Below are 25,101 nucleotides of genomic sequence, written 5' to 3'. Positions count from 1 at the left end.
CTGGAGGATGATGAGCTTACAGAGCATTGATACCATTGTATCCAGTCTGGAGGATGATGAGCTCACAGAGGATTGATACAATTATATCAATCTGCAGGATGATGAGCTTACAGAGCATTGATACAATTGGATCCTTTCTGGAGGATGATGAGCTCATAGTGGATTGATACAATTGTATCAATCTGGAGGATGATGAGCTTACAGAGCATGGATACCATTGTATCCAGTCTGGAGGATGATGAGCTTACAGAGCATTGATACCATTGTATCCAGTCTGGAGGATGATGAGCCTTCGGACTGGCCGGACTCTGCCTGCCCTGTGGTCTGTACCCTGGACTGTGGATGCTGAAGCCTCCAGTAAAGGTAGGGAGACTGCAACCTTGTGTCCTCGTTATTCCCTGCGCCTTACATCGTCCACCATCACCACCTACACTTCTGGGAAGCCCTGGGGACATACTTCACCTGTGGGAAGGTATACCATCTAGCTGCCATAACATCACCCCAGCGGACCCCTTACCGCAGCGTCGGTCACCCTGACCGAATACCACAGGTGGCATCACGATCATTATCCCTTACAAACTTTCCCTTTTAATGGACGTCCCTCAAATGGCCACGGACCGGGTCGGGCCACCTTGACATCCCCGCAGAACACTGAAGGACCCGGTACAGAGTACCCCATTGCCCTTAACGTGGGGGTGATCCATATGCGCTAAGTACCTTCTTTTTTACTGCATTTTTCATAGCAATTTTTCAGATGAATATATCATATATACAGTACATTATATAGTACTATTTTCCTTTTTCCCCATTTTCTATGGCAGTAGTGTAGTTTCAATGTTCTAGAATAATCATTCTTGGTAAATCCTGGTGCAACCTTTATAGTTTTTCTAGCATCTTTGCCAGTCAGTGCACTAGCCAGGGTACATTCAGGTGACAGTCAGGGACTAGGCACGAGATGGCGGCAGGGGGAAGGACCCGCTTAGAGCGTTGGGGGAGCTTAGGGACAGGCACAGGTTAGGAGGTGTCCCATCCCTTGCCCCCACCTTTAGAGCCTTCCTCTCCTTTTTCCATCCAGTCAAATTTATATGCTGAGTTGTCCACCAGACTTACCAGTGTCCATGCGTGACAGCAAGGATGCTTACCGCAAGCACTAATCTCCATCCCATAAAAAATGGCCAGGATCCTTACAACAAACACTAACCTGCATCCACTGAAGAATAGCCGGGATACTTGCCACAAGCACTAATCTCCATCCACTGAATGATGGCCGGGATCCTGTCACACACAGTGTAGGAAAAGCCAAGTGCAACACAAAGGGATAAGGGAAAGGGAACCAAACACTAGGGAACTTGGGAGTGTAGACCCCTAGACAGATCTAACGTCACCCTGTCTGCCCTATCGTCTCTATATAGGTTCTGCACCTATCGCCGTGCAGGATACCTAATCCCTGCCTGACCCTAGCAATAAGCCCTGAACAGGGAAGGACATGATGTGCGGTAATCAATCACCACTATCGCTAAAGACAGCTAGAATACACAAAACAAGGGAACACTTAGCTTGAGTAGACTCAGAGAAAAACCCCAACATCCTCCAAACAAGACGCTATCCAACTGCTGCAGCTCCAAGCCTCAACAAGGAAGTGAAATGAGAAAATATCACCCGCTACTCCCAACAGCAAGTTGGGAGTTATAAACACTCAGATCCAGGTGTGACGATTAGAGCAGGGGGAGGTGGCTACTGGGACCTAGCTTCAGAAGGACCAGGCAGAAGTCTGCACAGCAAACTGCTGAGACCTTCTGCAGACAGATGCAGTGCAATGGTCTACAGCCTCTGACATATCCGTGACAGTACACCCCCTTTTACGAGTGGCCTCCGGACACTAAAGACCAGGTTTCTCAGGACAAGCGGTGTAGAACGAACGAACCAGCCTGGGGGCGTTCACCTCTGATTAAGAAACCCACAACCTTTCCTCTGGACTATAACCCCTCCAATTCACCAAGTATTGTAAGAAACGACGTCTGAGAGGAGAATCTACAATCCTCAAAATTTGAAACTCGAGGTTACCCTCAATCATTATTGGGGGAGGCAGTAGGGGTGAGTGCTCAAGGAGTCCCACATATCTCTTGAGCAAAGACCTGTGAAAAACGTAGTAGATCTTAAGAGCCTGAGGTAGCTCAATTTTCCATTGTTTGGGATACAAGCAGAGCTGGCTTACTACTCCTTCCATCATTGGTTTCTGTAGGACCAAAATCCTTCACGCAGCCCATCTCCCCAGTCTGTGAATTTTTTACCCCCTCCCTTGAAGCAAATGGTCCTTGTGGAATGTGAGTTTTTATTGCCTGCCAGATAGCAGAGCTGAATGTGTCCCCCCCCCTCCAAAGATTCCTTTGTCTTATAAGTAAAATACTGAAAGTCAAATTCAGTAAGACACATTAACCCCAAAAACATGGAAATTAGATTTCAAGGATCTGGGCACCTGTGGTTATGCATGGCAACGTTTTGCGGCATTTAGGGCCATCAGAAACCAGGGAAATGAATTTCTGCCAAGCAGCAAATCACAGACATACCGTCTTAGGACCCTAAAGAACGGTAAATTCACAGGGAAAAAAATAATTCCAATATCGTTGGCCTGTGAGCTTCCAAGCCAAAGAAATGAAGAAAATTTGTCACTTGTAACTTTCATAGCTATGTGTACCTCCCAGAAAACAGTCTATATGTGAGGTCAGCAAAATGGGAAGTCGAGCTTTATGGCCAAAGCATAAAACCATAAAAACATCCATCTTTAGCATTCATTCAGAGCCAGAAAGACAGCTAGACACGATGCTGTGGTACTGGATCATTTCTTTGGGACCTCTCCTCCCCTTTATCCTCACATGATACCTGTGACACATTTAGTAAGTTTTGTATTTTCATCCCTTTTATTTCATAACTGTTTGTACATACTTATTATTATTATTTTGTCTCTTTTGTAATATTTGCATCTTTTGCAAACACTGCCGATTTTTTTCTGGAGTAAACTTACAAATTTGCTAGCTTTGCTCCTCTTGCTCTGTAAGCGATCTGCCACGTACTCCGTGCAAATTCACTTTACCAATGGGTGTCCGATCCACCTATAAGAGGTCGGTGGTGGCAGCATAGTTTTCATATTTACCGTATGTGGTGTTGGGGACTTGGTGGCGACTGGATCAAGGTATATATATCTCCCTATCAGGAACCGGTGGCATATATACATCCCGTCACATCACGTGTCGCAATATTCAACATAAATTAGAGCAGCTGCACTCTTTTTGTTATCCCCTGTCAGTACCCCTATGTAATAATTATAGGGGATAACTCAGGAGACTCTTTGCGTGGAACAAGACAACTACAGGACACAGTTTTATAAGTGGTAAAGTCTATATTATCACACGGTGATTCAAACAGGTGCAGAGAGAAACTCAAGTCCACAACACTTGGTGCAAATAATAAACGCAGCTCAGCAGTCTATAGGAAACTTCAGAGGAAAATGCAATCACGCAGAAAGTCTATGAAGCACAGTTATTCTTGAGGATACTTGACACGAATAAATCCTTGTCTTAGTCCAGGCACAGATAGATATGCATATTAGGCAGTTCAAATCATATCTTAGCTCAACCAGGGAGGCCTGGTTAATAGTCTCAGGTTATTGCAAAGCAGCAACAGCTTACATGTCCAGCAAATGCAGATGGAAGTAAACACGAACAGCAGATGAAGGAGGATTACTGGAAACTTGTGTATGCAGCAGGAACTCAGAGCAGAGTAGCAGGATCACCACACAGGTTCACAGGAGCAGGTATATAGCCAGGGAGTAATCAGAGGTCAGGAGCTGGATGCAAGATAGAATACTCTAGCACAGACTGAAGGCTGGGGTGGAGTTTTATAGCAGGAGACACAGTGCACATGAGACCAAAGACGCCATCTTGGAAAAGGGCAGTAATGCACAAAAGGTAAAAAATGTTCAGAGTCCTGACACCCTATTGACCAGCAGGGTAGGGGGGTGCCAAAGAGCTGCAAGTTCATGACTAGAAGAGGAAGTGTTTTCCTGAGGTAAAAGCCTGAGGTAGCTCAACACAAAATGCTGCTGGAGCAATGACGGCGTTTATCTTATAGGGACCAATGAATCTAGGTCCCAACTTCCAGGGAGGAACCCTCAACCTAAAATTCCTGGTAGACAACCACACAAACCAACAAAGTCATTCACATTCAGGCCCGGACCTGGGCTACCAGGGCTGGTTTCTGGACTGATATAATTGCGTTAACGGACAGGGATTATATCTAACAAGGAACTAGTGACAGTCTTATCGGGTTGGCAAGGCTCTGCTTCCCTGGTGCAAGTGAAAGGGACCTCTCAGCCTGTCAAGGTTGTGAGCGCAGTGCCACAATAGCGACTGCATGGGCAACATCCTCTCACTCTCCGTGCCTCCCTGGACCCGTGTGGACAGGGAGTGTGTGTAAAACCTTACGTGTCCCCAGGGGGTGTGGAACTTCACGTTGGTGAGAGGGAGGAAAACATACCACGTGACCTCGCTGAGATAATATTGATGTCAGATATCAAAAGACTGACCGGTACATCCAAACAGAAAACGGGTGTGAACAGGTGTTTACTAAGAGTAGCCATCTCCACATATAACCAACAAATAAACTAGCACTTTGTAGCACTATAGCAGCGGTCCCCAACCTTTTTGACTTAGAGAGCCACACTCAGCACTGAGAGAGGGTTGCGAGCCACATTCAGCACTGAGAGGGGATCACGAGCAACATCCTGCTCCTGTCCCCCTCAACGTACAGTAGTGTCAACCAAAGCCCCCATTACTTGTATAATGATAACTGAAGCTTTTCCACAGAAATCACTCCAAAGCAGTGCACTGAGATCCAGGGGTTACCACAATGCTCCAATTCAGTATTCTTCCATCAAGACTCCCAACACACTGTCGCATCCAGGTGCAAGAACCTCCTCTAACATACTGATATGTGCATCCAGATCTGCGCTTCTGTGCAGGGCTACTCAAAAATTCACCACTTTGAGATGTACTCTTCATACCTGTCTGCTAGACCTGGAGCTACTGCACCAAGCTGGCAGACAGTCGCGAGCCACAATTCATGGGACCACGATCCACATGTGGCTCCCGAGCTACAGGTTGGGGACCCCTGCACTATAGCATGCAAACATGAAATATATGAAATTTGAATTGCATTACTTGTGAGATCTTTTGGAACACCTGGAGTGGACCCACAGATCCATGACAATGAACCTCCCAAGGGTGAGCTGACCAGGTAGACCACCCCCTATACAGGGAGCGTTAGGGGCAGACCCAAGGGTGACTATTGCCGCAGAAGCTGAAACCCGGAGACAGGTAGTAGGAGGTACAAAATAGAGAAGCTGGGCGTAGGACGGACAGAGCGGGGTAAGATGAAGTACAGTTTGGTAAGAGCTGAGTACAGGTGAGACCAAAGGAGCACTGGGAAGGGGAAGACACAAAGGAAGCAGGACAGGACAGAGACACCAGACTAACAGAGTACGGAGCGGACACTGGGAAGGCTGGACTGGACGAGGAGACAAGGAAGCATGGGAGAGGCAGAGAAGCTGAACTGGCTGGACAGAGTGGAGACTCAGAACAGGCAGAGCAAAGACAAAGGTGGACCTGAGTCACAGAAGCACAAATGACAGACAGGCAAGGAGCAGAGGAAGGAATCGCCTTAAATACATGGAGTGCTGAAGGACTTCCAGGTCATGGTCCTCCAGGATCACAGAGAAGAGCTACAGAGTGCCTGTAAATCAGAAAGAGGAAGTGCTGGAGTGGGCGGTGCGCACGCGCACCCGACGAGAACCAGGGAGCGGAGAACAATGAAGGAGAGGACGCGCGCCTGCAGGAGGAGCGCGCCGCAGCGGGTAAGTATGAGCGGGGGGAGCGGCAGCGGTCCCGGGAGCAGGCATGGCTGCAGAAGGAGTGGCCGTGACAGTACCCCTCCCCTTACTCCCTTCCTTTCTAAGACCAGACAGAAACCTGGATAAAATCTGAGGAGCTTGTATGTTCTCATGGGGCTCCCAAGACCTCTCTTCGGGACCAAAACCCTTCCAATCAACCAAAAAGAGAGTTTTACCTAGAGACTTTTTCATGGCAATAATATCCTTAATCTCAAAGACATCTGGGTCGGAGACAGGTAAAGGAGTTTGAGCAGGAGAAACATGGAACTGATTGAAGATGACTGGTTTCAAAAAGGAAACGTGAAAAGAGTTAGGTATGCGAAGAGAAGCGGGCAATTTCAGTTTATAAGCAACATCATTGATACGAGACAAAACCTCGAACGGACCTATGTACCGTGGACCCAATTTATACGAGGGGATCTTTAAATGAATAAACCTGGAGGACAGCCACACCTTATCACCTGGCCGGTATAAGGGAGGGTCCAGACGTCTCTGATCGGCATGTCTCTTAATCCTGTCCTGTGCCCGTTCCAAGTCAATTTTGGTCTCCTGCCAGACCCCGCAGAACTCCTTGGACAGAAGATCAGCCGCTGGCAGACCCGAGACAGTAAGTACCGGTAGAGGGATACCAGGATGTTGCCCATAGACGATGAAGAAGGGAGATTTGGAAGAAGACTCATTGATGTGGTTATTGTACGCGAACTAAGCCCACGGAAGCAAATCAGACCAGTCATTTTGATGACCGTTGGAAAAATGACGGAGATAAGTCATCAGTATTTGGTTTGTGCGCTCTGCTTGTCCATTGGTCTGAGGATGAGAAGCTGTAGAGAAATCCAAGGTAACATTCATCAGTTTGCATAGAGCAAAAACGAGAGGTGAACTGGACTCCTCTATCAGAGACTATGTGCAACGGAAAACCGTGAATCCGGAAGATATGAGCAATGAAGATTCTCGCCAATTCAGGAGCGGAAGGTAATCCTGGCGAAGGGACGAAAAGAGCCATCTCAATCCATGTCTAAAAAAATGACCGTATGGCCAGAAGACCGAGGAAGGTCGGTAATAAAATCCATAGCAATATGCTGCCAGGGGGCCGAAGGAATTGGAAGCGGATGTAGGAGACCAGAGGGTAGATGTCTGGGGATCTTGTTTCTTGCACAGGAAGGACATGAGGCAACAAAACTTCGAACATCCGGAAGAAGAGACGGCCACCAATAGTGGCATGTGATGAGAGCGAGTGTCTTCTTGTATCCTACATGGCCTGCTAGTTTTGAGGCATGGCTCCAACGTAAAACTCGAGACCTTTCGTTCACCTGGACAAAGGTTTTACCTGGTGGTAAAGAAGACATGCTGACCGGAGCCACAAGAATAATTTTGCTGGGATCCACGATGTGTGCCAGCTCCTCCTCAACATCGGATGTGAGAAATTACCTGGACAAAGCATCGGCTTTGAAGTTCTTGTTTCCAGGACGAAAATGTAATTCGAAGTCAAAACGGGCAAAGAACAACGACCATCTGGCTTGTTGAGGATTTAATCTTTGCGCCGAGCGGATATATTCCAAATTCTTATGATCTGTGAAGATCTTGAAAGGGTGAACAGCTCCCTCCAACAGATAACGCCACTCCTCCAGCGCCAATTTTATGGCCAATAGTTCCTTGTCACCGATGGCGTAGTTTCTCTCTGAGGCAGAGAAGATTTTGGAAAAGAAACCACAAGTAGCCAGATGTCCGGAAAAGGATCTTTGGGAAAGTACCGCACCAGCACCAATGGCAGAAGCGTCTACCTCAAGAATGAAGAGTTTCTTGACCTCAGGCCGACGGAGTACAGGAGCCGAAGCAAAGGCTTGTCTCATAGAGCGAAAAGCATCTTCAGCTTCAGAAGACCAGATGTGGGGGTTGGACCCCTTGCGAGTAAAAGCAGAAATTGAGGCGACCAAAGGGGAGAAATGTGGGATAAACTGCCGGTAGTAATTTGCAAACCTGAGGAAGCGTTGGATAGCTTTTACTCCCTGAGGACGTGGCCAGTTAAGCACAGCAGACACTTTTTCCGGGTCCATTTGCAAGCCAGAGTCAGAAATGATATAGCCAAGAAATGGTAGCGAAGACTGCTCCAAAACGCACTTCTCGAGTTTGGCATAAAGACGGTTCTCTCTAAGACGAGACAGCACTTGGCGGACATCCCTTCTGTGGGAAGCAAGATCTAAGGAGAACACCAAAATGTCTAAATATACCACCACACAGGAGTAGAGTAGATCACGGAAAACATCATTCACAAACTCCTGGAACACCGCTGGAGTGTTACACAAGCCGAAAGGCATGACTAAATATTCATAGTGGCCATCTCGAGTGTTAAAAGCGGTTTTCCCTTCATCTCCTGAACGAATACGGATTAGATTGTAAGCTCCACGAAGATCCAATTTCGTGAAAATTCTGGTCTCCCCTCAGGCGATCAAACAACTCAAGAATGGGAGGTAGCGGGTACTTGTTCTTGATCGTGAGATTATTGAGACCACGGTAGTTAATACAAGGACGAAGGGACCCATCCTTCTTCTTAACGAAGAAGAAACCCGCACCTGCAGGGGAAGAGGATTTGCGAATAAAACCTTTGGATAAATTCTCCCGGATGTATTCAGTCATGGCTTGAGTCTCGGTAGGAGACAATGGGTAGATTCGACCTCAGGGAGGAGTAGAGCCCGGAACAAGATCAATTGGGCAGTCATAGGGTCGATGCGGAGGTAAAGTCTCTGCCTCTTTCTTATTGAAGACATCCAGGAAAGTCAAATACGAAGAAGGTAAATTTGAAGACACCGAAATTGGACGAGAAGGTTTTTTTGGCAAAACAGGAAGCAGACAGTTACTCTGGCAGAAGAGTCCCCAATGCAGGATTTCACCAGACCGCCAGTCAATACAAGGCTCGTGAGTCCTCAACCAAGGAAGTCCGAGAAGAAACGTGTGGAATAAAGAAGGCAGCACATAGAAGACGATCTTCTCACGATGCAGGATTCCAATTTGGAGTCCCAATTCTTCGGTTACCAACGTAACGGACTCCCGCAGAGGTTCACCATCGACTGACGCAATCTGTCGAGGAGTCTCCAGGGATCTGACTGGAATCCGCAATCTCCTAACAGCCTCGAGTTGAATAAAGTTCCCGGCTGCCCCAGAATCTATATAAGCAGAGTCAGAAACATTTATTACCCAGATGTAAAAGAACAGAAAGAGTGAGGGGTTGAGAGGGTTCTGGGATACATAGGGAGACCTCTCTTACCAGTCCTAGGTGGAGGCGTTTCCCGGCCTCAAAGGACAGGAAAGCAAGAGATGAGACGCACTACCACAATAGAAACAAAGACCTTGAGTTAGTCTCTCTTTCCGACGTTGCTCCACAGGCTTAAGACGATGCACCTGCATGGGACTGGGGCAGAAATAGCAGAAGAAGACTCAGACCGAGGACGGGAAGAGCTATGAGAAACAGCAGGAAGTCGAGGAAATCTCCTCTCTCTAGCGGATTCTCGAGAACGTTCTTGAAAACGTAAGTCAATGCGGGTTGCCAACGAGATGAGATCCTCCAAGGAAGTCGGAGTATCACGACCCGCCAACTCGTCCTTAATTCGAGGAGAAAGCCCCCACCAGAAGGCTCCCACCAAAGCCTCATTATTCCATCCTAATTCGGATGAAAGGGTGTGAAACCGGATAGCGTATTGGCTCACCGAAAGCGTACCTTGTTGAAGATTTAACAGAAACTCGGTGGTAGAGGCCAAACGACCCGGTACATCAAACACTTTGCGAAAAGTATCAAAGAAGGTGGAGAGTTGAAAAACAAGGGGATCATCCCGCTTCCAGAGAGGATTAACCCACGCCAAATCCTCACCCTCTAAATGAGAGATTACAAAAGCCACTTTAGAACGGTCAGTGGGATACTGCATGGGAAGTAACTCAAAATGAAGCTGGTATTGATTTAAAAACCCTCTACACAATTTTGGATCCCCAATATAGCGAGGAGGTTTAGCCAGATGGGGAGGTGGGTGAGGAGCCGAGGCCAGAGAAGAGACGGGAGCCGAAGACTGGAGGGTGCGAAGACGATCATCCACAGAAGCCATAAAATTTAGAATATGAGCTTGTGTGTCACGCTGTTGGGCCAGTTCCTGTTGGAGACTTGCTAACTGCGAAGCGCTCCCAGGATCGGAGGCCTGCAGGGAAGAGAGATGAGATTCCAAGGTTTTCAAAAAGGACATCATCCTAGACTGATTCTCCCTAAGGAACAATTCCTTCTGGGTAGGAGTCGGGGTACCAGCGGGGTCCATAGCCTGTCTGTACTGTGAGATCTTTTGGAACACCTGGAGTGGACCCACAGATCCTCCCAAGGGTGAGCTGACCAGGAAGACCACCCCCTATACAGGGAGCGTTAGGGGCAGACCTAAGGGAGACTATTGCTGCAGAAGCTGGAACCCGAAGACAGGTAGTAGGAGGTACAAAATAGAGAAGCTGGGCGTAGGACGGACAGAGCGGGGTAAGATGAAGTACAGATTGGTAAGAGCTGAGTATAGGCGAGACCAAAGTAGCACTGGGAAGGGGAAGACACGAAGAGTGCAGGACAGGACAGAGACACCAGACTAACAGAGTACGGATACTACACTGGAGATACAAGAGTCAAAAAGCTTGCCAAATAATAATCAAATATATTTACTGAAAAATAAATTTTCAATTAAAACCATACATGTTATATATAGTACAAAGCAATTAGTACAAATTGTGACTACAACCAGAGATACATCCATTGACCCAGGTGCAACATGACAGGACAAAAGTAAATCAACTGTCATAAAAAAGTGTTAGTTATCTACACATGACTGCTTGTATGGCTGATGTATAGCAATAGCAAACAAATATCACATTTACGCAGTGGCACTAGCCATACTGATAAAATCGCTGCACATCACAAATAAGCCTTATGCAACATGTGGGGATACAGTGAGTAAATAAGGGGTTAATTACCCATAAGTCACACAATGTTCTGTCAGGCACCAGGTCCAGACCCCGACGCGCGTTTCGCGTTTGTGTACTGCCGCTTCCTCACCGAAAGCGTACCTTGTTGAAGATTTAACAGAAACTCGGTGGTAGAGGCCAAACGACCCGGTTCATCAAACACTTTGCGAAAAGTATCAAAGAAGGTGGAGAGTTGAAAAACAAGGGGATCATCCCGCTTCCAGAGAGGATTAACCCACGCCAAATCCTCACCCTCTAAGTGAGAGATTACAAAAGCCACTTTAGAACGGTCAGTGGGATACTGCATGAGAAGTAACTCAAAATGAAGCTGGTATTGATTTAAAAACCCCTTATTTACTCACTGTATCCCCACATGTTGCGTAAGGCTTATTTGTTATGTGCAGCAATTTTATCAGTATGGCTAGTGCCACTGCGTAAATGTGATATTTGTTTGCTATTGCTATACATCAGCCATACAAGCAGTCATGTGTAGATAACTAACACTTTTTTATGACAGTTGATTTACTTTTGTCCTGTCATGTTGCACCTGGGTCAATGGATGTATCTCTGGTTGTAGTCACAATTTGTACTAATTGCTTTGTACTATATATAACCTGTATGGTTTTAATTGAAAATTTATTTTTCAATAAATATATTTGATTATTATTTGGCAAGCTTTTTGACTCTTGTATCTCCAGTGTAGTATTACTGCTATTGAGTCGCTTCATGTATTTAATGAACTGACGTTTATCTTTATGTATAACAGAGTACGGAGCGGACACTGGGAAGGCTGGACTGGACGAGGAGACAAGGAAGCCTGGGAGAGGCAGAGAAGCTGAACTGGCTGGACAGAGCGGAGACTCAGAACAGGCAGAGCAAAGACAATGGTGGACCGGAGTCACAGAAGCACAAATGACAGACAGGCAAGGAGCAGAGGAAGGAATCGCCTTATATACATGGAGTGCTGAAGGACTTCCGGGTCACGGTCCTCCAGGATCACAGAGAGGAGATACAGAGCGCCTGTAAGGGTATGTGCACACGTCAGGATTTCTTCAGGAATTTTTGCGTTTTTTTTGCGGATTTCCCGGATAAAAACGCTATAATACCGCATAAAAAACCGCATACATTATGCATCCTATCATTTAGAATGCATTCCGCATTTTTTGTGCACACTTTTTTTTCCGCAAAAAAACGCATTCCGGAAAAAGAAGCAACATGTTCATTATTTTTGCGAATTTCCCATTAAATTGGAGTGTCAGGAAAAAAACGCAAAAAATCAGCAAAAAAACGCACAAAAAAACGCAAAAAAAACCGCATGCGGATTTCTGGCAGAAATGTCCGGATTTTGTCAGGAAAATTACTGCAAGAAATCCTGACGTGTGCACATACCATAAATCAGAAAGAGGAAGTGCTGGAGTGGGCGGTGCGCACGTGCACCCGACGAGATCCAGGGAGCGGAGAAGAATGAAGAAGAGGACGCGCACCTGGAGGAGGAGCGCGCCGCAGCGGGTAAGTATGAGCGGGGGGAGCGGCGGTGGTCCCGGCAGCAGGCACAGCCGCAGAAGGAGTGGCCGTGACATTACTGCTCTAGAAAATACAAAAAATTGAGAATATTTAGTGCATAAATTGGCCAATTCATGTGTACCCGACAGCCAGGATAAGGCGATTCTTGTTGCTGGGATGTTGTATGGACCTTTTACTTTATGTTTTCACTTTCTGCAGGAAAAGGCTGTGTTTTTGTTTTGCCATCTTGAGCAGTTTATAAACTTTGAATGAACTTGCCTGGACCTTGCAGCAATACTGTGCCTACCTCAACTGCAGCTGAGTGAGTAGAAACCTCTACAATTGGTGCTAGAAGCACAGGCGCAAATCCCAAGGGGTAGTGTGACTGCCGCACAGGTATCACATGTCCAGGGTGAAAGCAGCTGCAGGAGTGAAATCTGACAACATGGAGGAATTGATAAGGCATCTTGTGCAGGCTAATCTCCACCAACAACAGATATGGCAGCAGCAACATCAGCAGCACTGGCAGCAGATAGAATTCCTAGGCGATCCATAGCAGGGCAACCGCCCCAACCCCAAATCCAGGTGATGACTCTTACATGAGGAAGACGTGAAGAAGAGCATTGCAAAAAATGACCCTGGGTGATGACGTCGAGGGGTTCCTGGTGGTGTTTGAAAGGGTGGTGGAGCAAGAGAAATTGCCTCAGGAGTAGTGGGCGGAAGTTCTGGCACAATATTTAACAGGTGAACCGCAGAAGGCTTTTTATGCCTTGGCATTGCAGGACACAAAAGAGTACGCCAAGTGAAAGGATGACATCTTGGTACGCTTAGGAATGACTCTGGCTGTCAAGCTGTCAAGGCACAACGGGTGCACCAATAGGCTTATCACAGTGACAAACCTCCCCAGTCTCAAATGTTTAACCTCCTACACCTGGTCCAAAAATGGTTGCAACCTGAATCCTCCTCCCCAGCACGGATGGTGGAGAAGGTTGTCTTGGACGGGTTAACACACTCCCTACCAAGGCCGGTGCAATCCTTGGTTGCTCAGGGAGATTCCCGTAATGCCGATGATCTAGTGAGCCTAATGGAGAGGTACCAGGAGGTCAAGAGTTCCTTGGGGAAGCAAGCATCCTCATACTCGGGTGCAACCGGTCCTTGACCACGCCGACCTCATGGGACTCGAGTCCCATGAGGTCGGCGTGGTCAAGGACCGGTTGCACCCTATTATAATAGGGTGGGACTTTGTATTATTTTGGGACTTGCGGGGGAAAGGGAAGATGTCTGGTTATCCAAACATCAGCCAGGTTGCTAACATTGCCTAAAAAAGGCAAGAGTCTGGCCACAATCAGGACATCCTCTGAGGGAAAATCCCGCAGTAATAACTTGTGAGGAAGTTCTGTCCTAATCAGGACATCCCGTGAGATGGTAATTACTAGCAAAGTAATGTATACAGATGATATTTCGGACCCACCAGCTTCCTCATTGGTCACAGATTTGGGTGCTCCGCCTTCCAACTAATCTGAATTAAAGCTTATGGCTGATAATGGAGGATGGGAGTCATCTAGTTAAAAACAGTATCATGATGGATAAATTGGTGTTCTTAATATGGCACAAAAGCGAGTGTTACCCCCATCAGACAAGGGAGAGAAAGAACCATTGATAGTGGGAGGTGTCAGAAGGGACCGACAGCACTCTGTCCATGCATCAGAGGCTCATCTTAACTGCAATACCAGACACAACTGTGGGTGTGTGTCAGAAAATGCAGGGACAGCAGGCCACTGAACAATCCAAAATAACTTCATTACGACTGAGAGAATATAATACCAAACATAGAAATGGCTCCTTAGAGTCTGCAATGTGGTCTTGCAGCGCCCCAGAGTCCTGGTCGTTGCAGTAATGTCGCTCTTGCACCAGGGGGGAGTGATGTTACGTCTGATGGTACTAAAGGAGTTCACCTTGCCAGGTATCACAGTCACACACTACACTTTACACTCCAGTCCACCAGGGGGAGCAAAGCTTCTATCTACTAGGGCACTCCTCACACACGAGTAAAACTGGTGGGCTGGATAGGAAGTGAGTCAGAAAGAAGCAGACTGGGCTTCGACCAGACAACATCGAGGGAGAAGCAGCCTGGGTTTGACCCAGAGAGGTCCCTGTCAGGGGTGGGATCCTGACAGAGGTCTAGCAAGCGATAGAACGTTACGGAGCTGCGCCTGCACTTCATTGCGGCAGCATCCTAAGAAAGGACACGAAGCAAAGAATATTGTGGAGAGTGAGAACCGTAGTCACAGCACAAGGAGATAACACCGGGAAGAGTCCTGCCCTGAGGTAGGCAGCCTTCTTCCGAGGCGCGTAGCCGGTGGCCGGAACACCGAGGGAGTAATTGACTCTACGCATTACTCCAAACAACGGCAGGACAGTTAATTCCAAGTTGGCTGCCCAACCTAAATACCTAAGAAAACACGGAGGCAATTGTGGGGGAGGGGCGTCTCTAGGGTCCCTATAAATTAGCTCCAGGCCTACCCCGTCATACGGGTTGTCCTATCCATATCATCTGGGGGACAGAGAGCGAGAACATCAGAAATATCTACGAAGGTTGTGAGGACTATCCCGTGGTGCTCAGCAGGGAGGTACTACAACACACAGGCGCTAGTAGGAAGGCTACTGATTTCCTCCTGGCTAAGGGAACTCTGGATGTGCCTTCGGACCAGCTGGACTCAGCCAGCCCTGTGAACGGTACTCTGGACTGTGGACGCTGAAGTCTTCAGTAAAAGGTAAAAAGACTGCAACCTTTGTGTCCTCGTTATTCATCGCACCTTACAACGACCACTATCATCATCCACACACTTCGGGAAGCCCTGGGGACATACTTCACCTGTGGGAAGGTATTCCATCTAGCTGCCATTCCATCACCCCAGCAGACCCCCAGCAGCGTCGGTCACCCTGACCGAATACCACAGGTGGCGTCACGAACACCATACAAACTTACACCTTTAATTGGGCGCCCCTCAGCAGGGCCACGGACCGGGTCGGGCCACCGTGACATCCCCCAGAACCGAGACCAAGGGACCCGGTGCCGAGTACCCCACTGCCCTGCACCTGGGGGTGATCCAATCTTACAAAGGGAACAAATCTGGGGGTGCCACCTGGCAATCCAGCGAAAAGGAAAATGCAACAAGTGTCCTTAGACTAGCTCCTCAAATTCAACAGGGTGGGAAAGACATTACAATCCCATGTGGCAATTGATCTCCAAACTCTAATAGTCCATACACGGGCACCAGTACGTGGCCTCAGCAACAGATACTGGCATTTTGCAAGACACTGCACCAACTACCAAACCAAATATGTGGCTTAAGGTATGTGCACATGTCAGGATTTCTTGCAGAAATTTTCCTGACCAAAAACGGACATTTCTGCCAGAAAACCGCATGTGTTTTTTTTGCGTTTTTTCATGCGTTTTTGAAACGTTTGACGCTTTTTTTCGCGTTTATTGTGCGTTTTTTTCCAAATGCATAGAAATGCGGGAAAAATGCGGAAAATCTGCAAAATTTATGAACATGCTGCTTCTTTTACCGCGATGCGTTTTTTTCGTGGAAAAAAACACACCATGTGCACAAAACATGCAGAATGCATTGTAAATGATAGGATGCATAATATATGCGTTTTTAATGAGTTTTTATAGCGAAAAAATGCAGAAAAAAACCTGAACGTGTGCACATAGCTTTATTGTTCTACCTCTATTGGGATCAGCCCCCTGGCTGAGCAGAGATACTCACACCCTCCACCTTAAACATTTGCTACAGGTAGCTCAAAGGATAAAGAAGGCTCCAGAAGCCCAAGCTCCAGCCTGTCTGCAGGGTTATGTAATAGGAAAGCCCCCCTGCAGAAAGGAACAAAGACACACGTGCCCCCACCAGATGCAGGACAGGAAATGCTAATGTAGGCCAGACAACATTATGGTCCAAGAAAACAGGCTGGGGGCGACACTCTGTTACAACTATGGACAGATGGGGCGCTGTTAATATAGGTATTGCAGCCCCGCTACCTGAGTAATCTTCAGAAATCATCACTATCTGGTTAATGGATGGCAATGACAGAAGTGTCCCAGGTCCGGGGCTGTCTGGCCAGAATGTCTCCTGACCCAGTAGGTAAACATGATCCGAGAGAGGAGACAGCACCCTCATTCATGGTTCTGCTCAATGAAGAGCATATGTGTGAACCAACACTCTATGATGTAAATGAACGCTCAGGATTAACAGCACCATTTAGAGAGCGGCTGTTGTCTCAGGGGGACGCCCCAAACCACCATAACACATGTTCTCAACCACCTTTATATCTCCGCTTCCTGCCCCAAGGAGATGAATGTAGAGGGTTCAGCTGACTCCCCAGGATGCTTACAACCCATCACCTCTCTGAAAATCTTCTGCCCACAAGGACGTAATCTAGAGGCTCCACAGCTAGGTGACCAGGGCTAGAAGACCCTGCCAGGCACCAGCTTTGGTGGCCTCCATCTTCCAGGGTATGGCCAAATCGTGCTCCTCCTGACCCCCCTCTACAGCTTGTCCGCCAACCATATACCTCTGGGCAGCTTACATCTTCCAATACATGTTTCACAGTTGTGTCCTCAGGTTCAGCACATCACCTGGAGCACAGTAGCCATTACATTAGGTCTGGTAGCAATCGTCAGTTTCATTTCTATCAGGATGAGCCTGTTTTATTATTAACTGTATTGTAATTGTACATTAATAAAGTGTATGGAGGAGTGTGCTCATTGTACGGGAACTGCCAAGATTGCCATGGGTCTCACCCAATGGTTAGTAACTAGGTCATAATGAAGGTCTGCATACAGCAGGACCTGACAACTCACCCGTGTGTCCCACAAACACGGCCACGAGCTGCTCCGAGCTGTCCCAAACTTTAATACTTCCATCTCTTGATCCTGATATTAGAAAGTGAAGTGGCGCCGAGTACAAGAGGCTGCTGATCGCCCTGCGGATACACAATGCAACAAGTAGCATACTATTATATACCCACAGCGTGGTATCGGGCGAGGAGAATGGTAGAGTCAGTGTCCCACAGGCACAAACGGATCTCCCCCCCCCCGAAGATCTCCCCCTATCCCTGCGTGGCGTGTGATCCCCCGACCCCACCTGATCCCCACGTCTCATCCGATCAGCATGTATGTAGTGTCTCCACAATGTGGCCTGATGTCCGGACACATATGTCCCTGCACTAGACTCTTGTTGGCAGGTTAGGAGGTGTAGAGGATGGGATCTTCCAATTACCTGGCATGCAGATGTCGCCTCACACTCTTCAGGGTCCCATCCACCAGGTCATACTCCCATACACTGGTCCCACAGGCGGCATAACATGTGTGCACATGTGGAGACTCGGTGTCTGTGGCGAGGGCAGCCACCGTGTCCTCCTCCGTCGTCCCCAGGCGTAGATATTGGTGCTGTACTAGAATCCGTCTGCTGCGGCTAAAACTCCACACGTTGACTCCGCCAGCTCCAGCGGTCAGGACCAGGTTCATGATGGGGTGGTAGACACATGAGGACACCCCCTGCTGCACCGGCTGTCGGGACAAGAGGAGAAAGGACCCGTCCAACAGCAGCAGTTCCTGCTGGTTCCAGGCCACGTACTGCTGGATCCGACCCACATAAAGCAGTCCGGACACCGGCCACTGAAGCTGCCTGCTGCCACGAAGTCGCCCGTCCTCATGATGCAGACGCACCGTCCCAGCACAGTCCAGCGATACCAGACTCCTCTGTTCACAGGCGTGAGCGACACCAAGCAGCGGCACTGGGACAGCGACCTGGCGGAGCAACTTCACCCCATGTACCAGGACGGAGGGCTGCAGCTCTGCTCGCCTCATCTGTAGAGAGGAGGACAACAACTCTCATCATCAGCCCACATCTACAGTATGTGAGGAGGATGTCAACCCTCATCGTCAACCCACATCTATGTGAGGAGGACAACAAACCTCATCATCAACCCACATCTATGTGAGGAGGACGTCAACCCTGATCATCAACCCACATCAATGTGAGGAGGACGTCAACCCTGATCATCAACCCACATCAATGTGAGGAGGACAACCCTCATCATCAACCCACATTTATGTGAGGAGGACAACCCTCATCATCAATCCACATCAATGTGAGGACAACAACCCTCATCATCAACCTACATCTATGTGAGGAGGACAACAACCCTCATCATCAACCCACATCTATGTGAGGAGGACAACAACCCTCATCATCAATCCACATCTATGTGAGGAGGACAACAACCCTCAGCATCAATCCACATCTATGTGAGGAGGACAACAACCCTCATCATCAATCCACATCTATGTGAGGAGGACAACAACCCTCATCATCAACTTACATCTATGTGAGGACAACAACCCTCATCATCAACCTACATCTATGTGAGGAGGACGTCAACCCTGATCATCAACCCACATCAATGTGAGGAGGACAACAACCCTCATCATCAACCCACATTTATGTGAGGAGGACAACCCTCATCATCAATCCACATCAATGTGAGGACAACAACCCTCATCATCAACCTACATCTATGTGAGGAGGACGTCAACCCTCATCATCAACCCACATCAATGTGAGGAGGACAACCCTCATCATCAACCCACATTTATGTGAGGAGGACAACCCTCATCATCAATCCACATCAATGTGAGGACAACAACCCTCATCATCAACCTACATCTATGTGAGGAGGACGTCAACCCTCATCATCAACCCACATTTATGTGAGGACAACAACCCTCATCATCAATCCACATCTATGTGAGGAGGACGTCAACCCTCATCGTCAACCTACATCTATGTGAGGAGGACAACCCTCATCATCAACCCACATCTATGTGAGGAGGACAACAACCCTCATCATCAACCCACATCTATGTGAGGAGGACAACAAACCTCATCATCAACCTACATCTATGTGAGGAGGATGTCAACCCTCATCATCAACCCACATCTATGTGAGGACAACAACCCTCATCATCAATCCACATCTATGTGAGGAGGACGTCAACCCTGATCATCAACTTACATCTATGTGAGGAGGACGTCAACCCTCATCATCAACCCACATCAATGTGAGGAGGACAACAACCCTCATCATCAACCTACATCTATGTGAGGAGGACAACAAACCTCATCATAAACCCACATCTTTGTGAGGACAACAACCCTCATCATCAATCCACATCTATGTGAGGAGGACAACAAACCTCATCATAAACCCACATCTTTGTGAGGACAACAACCCTCATCATCAATCCACATCTACAGTATGTGAGGAGGACAACAACCCTCATCGTCAACCCACATCTATGTGAGGAGGACAACAAACCTCATCATCAACCTACATCTATGTGAGGAGGACGTCAACCCTGATCATCAACCCACATCAATGTGAGGAGGACAACAACCCTCATCATCAATCCACATCTATGTGAGGAGGACAACAAACCTCATCATCAACCTACATCTTTGTGAGGACAACAACCCTCATCATCAACCCACATCAATGTGAGGAGGACAACAACCCTCATCATCAATCCACATCTATGTGAGGAGGACGTCAACCCTCATCATCAACCCACATCTTTGTGAGGACAACAACCCTCATCATCAACCCACATCTATGTGAGGAGGACAACAACCCTCATCGTCAACCCACATCTTTGTGAGGACAACAACCCTCATCATCAATCCACATCTACAGTATGTGAGGAGGACGTCAACCCTCATCGCCAACCCACATCTATGTGAGGAGGACAACAAACCTCATCATCAACCCACATCTATGTGAGGAGGACAACAAACCTCATCATCAACCCACATCTATGTGAGGAGGACGTCAACCCTCATCATCAACCCACATCTATGTGAGGAGGACAACCCTCATCATCAACCCACATCTATGTGAGGAGGACGTCAACCCTCATCATCAACCTACATCTATGTGAGGAGGACAACAAACCTCATCATCAACCTACATCTATGTGAGGAGGACAACCCTCATCATCAACCTACATCTATGTGAGGAGGACAACAAACCTCATCATCAACCCACATCTATTTGAGGAGGACGTCAACCCTCATCATCAACCCACATCTATGTGAGGAGGACGTCAACCCTCATCATCAACCTACATCTATGTGAGGAGGACAACAAACCTCATCATCAACCTACATCTATGTGAGGAGGACAACAAACCTCATCATCAACCCACATCTATGTGAGGAGGACGTCAACCCTCATCATCAACCCACATCTATGTGAGGAGGACGTCAACCCTCATCGTCAACCCACATCTATGTGAAGAGGACAACAAACCTCATCATCAACCTACATCTATGTGAGGAGGACAACCCTCATCATCAACCCACATCTATGTGAGGAGGACGTCAACCCTCATCATCAACCTACATCTATGTGAGGAGGACAACCCTCATCATCAACCGACATCTATGTGAGGAGGACAACAACCCTCATCATCAATCCACATCAATGTGAGCAGGACAACAACCCTCATCATCAGCCCACATCTACAGTATGTGAGGAGGACGTCAACCCTCATCATCAACCGACATCTATGTGAGGAGGACAACAACCCTCATCATCAACCGAAATCTATGTGAGGAGGACAACAACCCTCATCATCAATCCACATCTATGTGAGGAGGACAACAAACCTCATCATCAATCCACATCTATGTGAAGAGGACAACCCTCATCATCAACAGACATCTATGTGAGGAGGACAACAAACCTCATCATCAACCTACATCTATGTGAGGAGGACAACAAACCTCATCATCAACCCACATCTATGTGAGGAGGACAACAACCCTCATCATCAACCCACATCTATGTGAGGAGGACAACAACCCTCATCATCAACCCACATCTATGTGAGGAGGACAACAACCCTCATCATCAACCGACATCTATGTGAGGAGGACAACAACCCTCATCATCAATCCACATCTATGTGAAGAGGACAACAACCCTCATATATGTGAGGAGGACAACAACCCTCATCATCAACTTACATCTATGTGAGGACAACAACCCTCATCATCAACCCACATCTATGTGAGGAGGACAACAACCCTCATCATCAACCTACATCTATGTGAGGAGGACAACAACCCTCATCATCAACCCACATCTATGTGAGGAGGACAACCCTCATCATCAACCCACATCAATGTGAGGAGGACAACAACCCTCATCATCAATCCACATCAATGTGAGGAGGACAACAACCCTCATCATCAACCTACATCTATGTGAGGAGGACAACAACCCTCATCATCAACCCACATCAATGTGAGGAGGACAACAACCCTCATCATCAACCTACATCTATGTGAGGAGGACAACAACCCTCATCATCAACCCACATCTATGTGAGGAGGACAACAACCCTCATCATCAACCTACATCTATGTGAGGAGGACAACAACCCTCATCATCAACCCACATCTATGTGAGGAGGACAACAACCCTCATCATCAATCCACATCAATGTGAGGACAACAACCCTCATCATCAACCTACATCTATGTGAGGAGGACAACAACCCTCATCATCAATCCACATCAATGTGAGGACAACAACCCTCATCATCAACCTACATCAATGTGAGGAGGACAACAACCCTCATCATCAACCGACATCTATGTGAGGAGGACAACCATCATCATCCACCCACATCTATGTGAGGAGGACAACAACCCTCATCATCAACCGACATCTATGTGAGGAGGACAACAACCCTCATCATCAATCCACATCTATGTGAGAAGGACGTCAACCCTCATCATCAACCCACATCTATGTGAAGAGGACAACCCTCATCATCAACTTACATCTATGTGAGGAGGACGTCAACCCTCATCATCAATCCACATCTATGTGAGGAGGACAACAACCCTCATCATCAATCCACATCTATGTGAGGACAACAACCCTCATCATCAACCTACATCTATGTGAGGAGGACGTCAACCCTCATCATCAATCCACATCTATGTGAGGAGGACAACAACCCTCATCATCAATCCACATCTATGTGAGGAGGACGTCAACCCTCATCATCAACTTACATCTATGTGAGGAGGACAACAACCCTCATCATCAACCTACATCTATGTGAGGAGGACAACAACCCTCATCATCAATCCACATCAATGTGAGGACAACAACCCTCATCATCAACCTACATCTATGTGAGGAGGACAACAACCCTCATCATCAATCCACATCAATGTGAGGACAACAACCCTCATCATCAACCTACATCTATGTGAGGAGGACAACAACCCTCATCATCAACCCACATCTATGTGAGGAGGACAACAACCCTCATCATCAACCTACATCTATGTGAGGAGGACAACCCTCATCATCAACCCACATCAATGTGAGGAGGACAACAAACCTCATCATCAACCCACATCTATGTGAGGAGGACAACCCTCATCATCAACCTACATCAATGTGAGGAGGACAACAACCCTCATCATCAACCGACATCTATGTGAGAAGGACGTCAACCCTCATCATCAACCCACATCTATGTGAAGAGGACAACCCTCATCATCAACTTACATCTATGTGAGGAGGACAACAACCCTCATCATCAACCTACATCTATGTGAGGAGGACGTCAACCCTCATCATCAACCTACATCTATGTGAGGAGGACAACAACCCTCATCATCAACCCACATCTATGTGAGGAGGACAACCCTCATCATCAACCTACATCAATGTGAGGAGGACAACAACCCTCATCATCAACCGACATCTATGTGAGGAGGACAACAACCCTCATCATCAATCCACATCTATGTGAGGAGGACAACAACCCTCATCATCAATCCACATCTATGTGAGGAGGACGTCAACCCTCATCATCAACTTACATCTATGTGAGGAGGACAACAACCCTCATCATCAACCTACATCTATGTGAGGAGGACAACAACCCTCATCATCAATCCACATCAATGTGAGGACAACAACCCTCATCATCAACCTACATCTATGTGAGGAGGACAACAACCCTCATCATCAATCCACATCAATGTGAGGACAACCCTCATCATCAACCTACATCTATGTGAGGAGGACAACAACCCTCATCATCAACCCACATCTATGTGAGGAGGACAACAACCCTCATCATCAACCTACATCTATGTGAGGAGGACAACCCTCATCATCAACCCACATCAATGTGAGGAGGACAACAAACCTCATCATCAACCCACATCTATGTGAGGAGGACAACAACCCTCATCATCAACCCACATCTATGTGAGGAGGACAACAACCCTCATCATCAACCTACATCAATGTGAGGAGGACAACAACCCTCATCATCAACCGACATCTATGTGAGGAGGACAACAACCCTCAGCATCAATCCACATCTATGTGAGGAGGACGTCAACCCTCATCATCAATCCACATCTATGTGAGGAGGACAACCCTCATCATCAACAGACATCTATGTGAGGAGGACGTCAACCCTCATCATCAACTTACATCTATGTGAGGACAACAACCCTCATCATCAATCCACATCTATGTGAGGAGGACAACAAACCTCATCATCAACCTACATCTATGTGAGGAGGACAACAACCCTCATCATCAACCGACATCAATGTGAGGAGGACAACAAACCTCATCATCAATCCACATCTATGTGAAGAGGACAACCCTCATCATCAACTTACATCTATGTGAGGAGGACAACAACCCTCAGCATCAACCTACATCTATGTGAGGAGGACAACAACCCTCAGCATCAATCCACATCTATGTGAGGAGGACGTCAACCCTCATCATCAATCCACATCTATGTGAGGAGGACAACAACCCTCATCATCAATCCACATCTATGTGAGGAGGACAACCCTCATCATCAGACATCTATGTGAGGAGGACAACAACCCTCATCATCAACTTACATCTATGTGAGGACAACAACCCTCAGCATCAATCCACATCTATGTGAGGAGGACGTCAACCCTCATCATCAATCCACATCTATGTGAGGAGGACAACCCTCATCATCAGACATCTATGTGAGGAGGACAACAACCCTCATCATCAACTTACATCTATGTGAGGACAACAACCCTCATCATCAATCCACATCTATGTGAGGAGGACAACAAACCTCATCATCAATCCACATCTATGTGAAGAGGACAACCCTCATCATCAACTTACATCTATGTGAGGAGGACAACAACCCTCATCATCAACCTACATCTATGTGAGGAGGACAACAACCCTCATCATCAACCTACATCTATGTGAGGAGGACAACAACCCTCATCATCAATCCACATCAATGTGAGGACAACAACCCTCATCATCAACCTACATCTATGTGAGGAGGACAACAACCCTCATCATCAACCTACATCTATGTGAGGAGGACAACAACCCTCATCATCAATCCACATCAATGTGAGGACAACAACCCTCATCATCAACCTACATCTATGTGAGGATGACAACAACCCTCATCATCAACTCACATCTATGTGAGCAGGACAACAACCCTCATCATCAACCTACATCTATGTGAGGACAACAACCCTCAGCAT

General features: G+C 47.3%; 1 protein-coding gene across 3 annotated transcripts in view; it reads right to left on the bottom strand.

The window, feature by feature from the left end:
- WDR97 (WD repeat domain 97) overlaps positions 1-25,101 on the bottom strand; it is a 684,776-nt gene that overhangs the window by 628,622 nt on the left and 31,053 nt on the right. For all 3 annotated transcript variants that reach the window (XM_077271608.1, XM_077271609.1, XM_077271610.1), the window contains exons 4-5: positions 17,710-18,299; positions 17,292-17,413 (exon numbers count right to left, since the gene is read on the bottom strand). In XM_077271608.1, the coding sequence (XP_077127723.1) occupies positions 17,292-17,413; positions 17,710-18,299 (712 nt within the window). The remainder of the gene's footprint in view (positions 1-17,291; positions 17,414-17,709; positions 18,300-25,101) is intronic.

This window comes from Ranitomeya variabilis, chromosome 6 (assembly GCF_051348905.1).
Source record: "Ranitomeya variabilis isolate aRanVar5 chromosome 6, aRanVar5.hap1, whole genome shotgun sequence".
NCBI lineage: Eukaryota > Metazoa > Chordata > Amphibia > Anura > Dendrobatidae > Ranitomeya > Ranitomeya variabilis.
The sequence above is the reverse complement of the archived record's forward strand: the minus strand, read 5'-3'. Positions and strand labels throughout refer to the sequence as shown.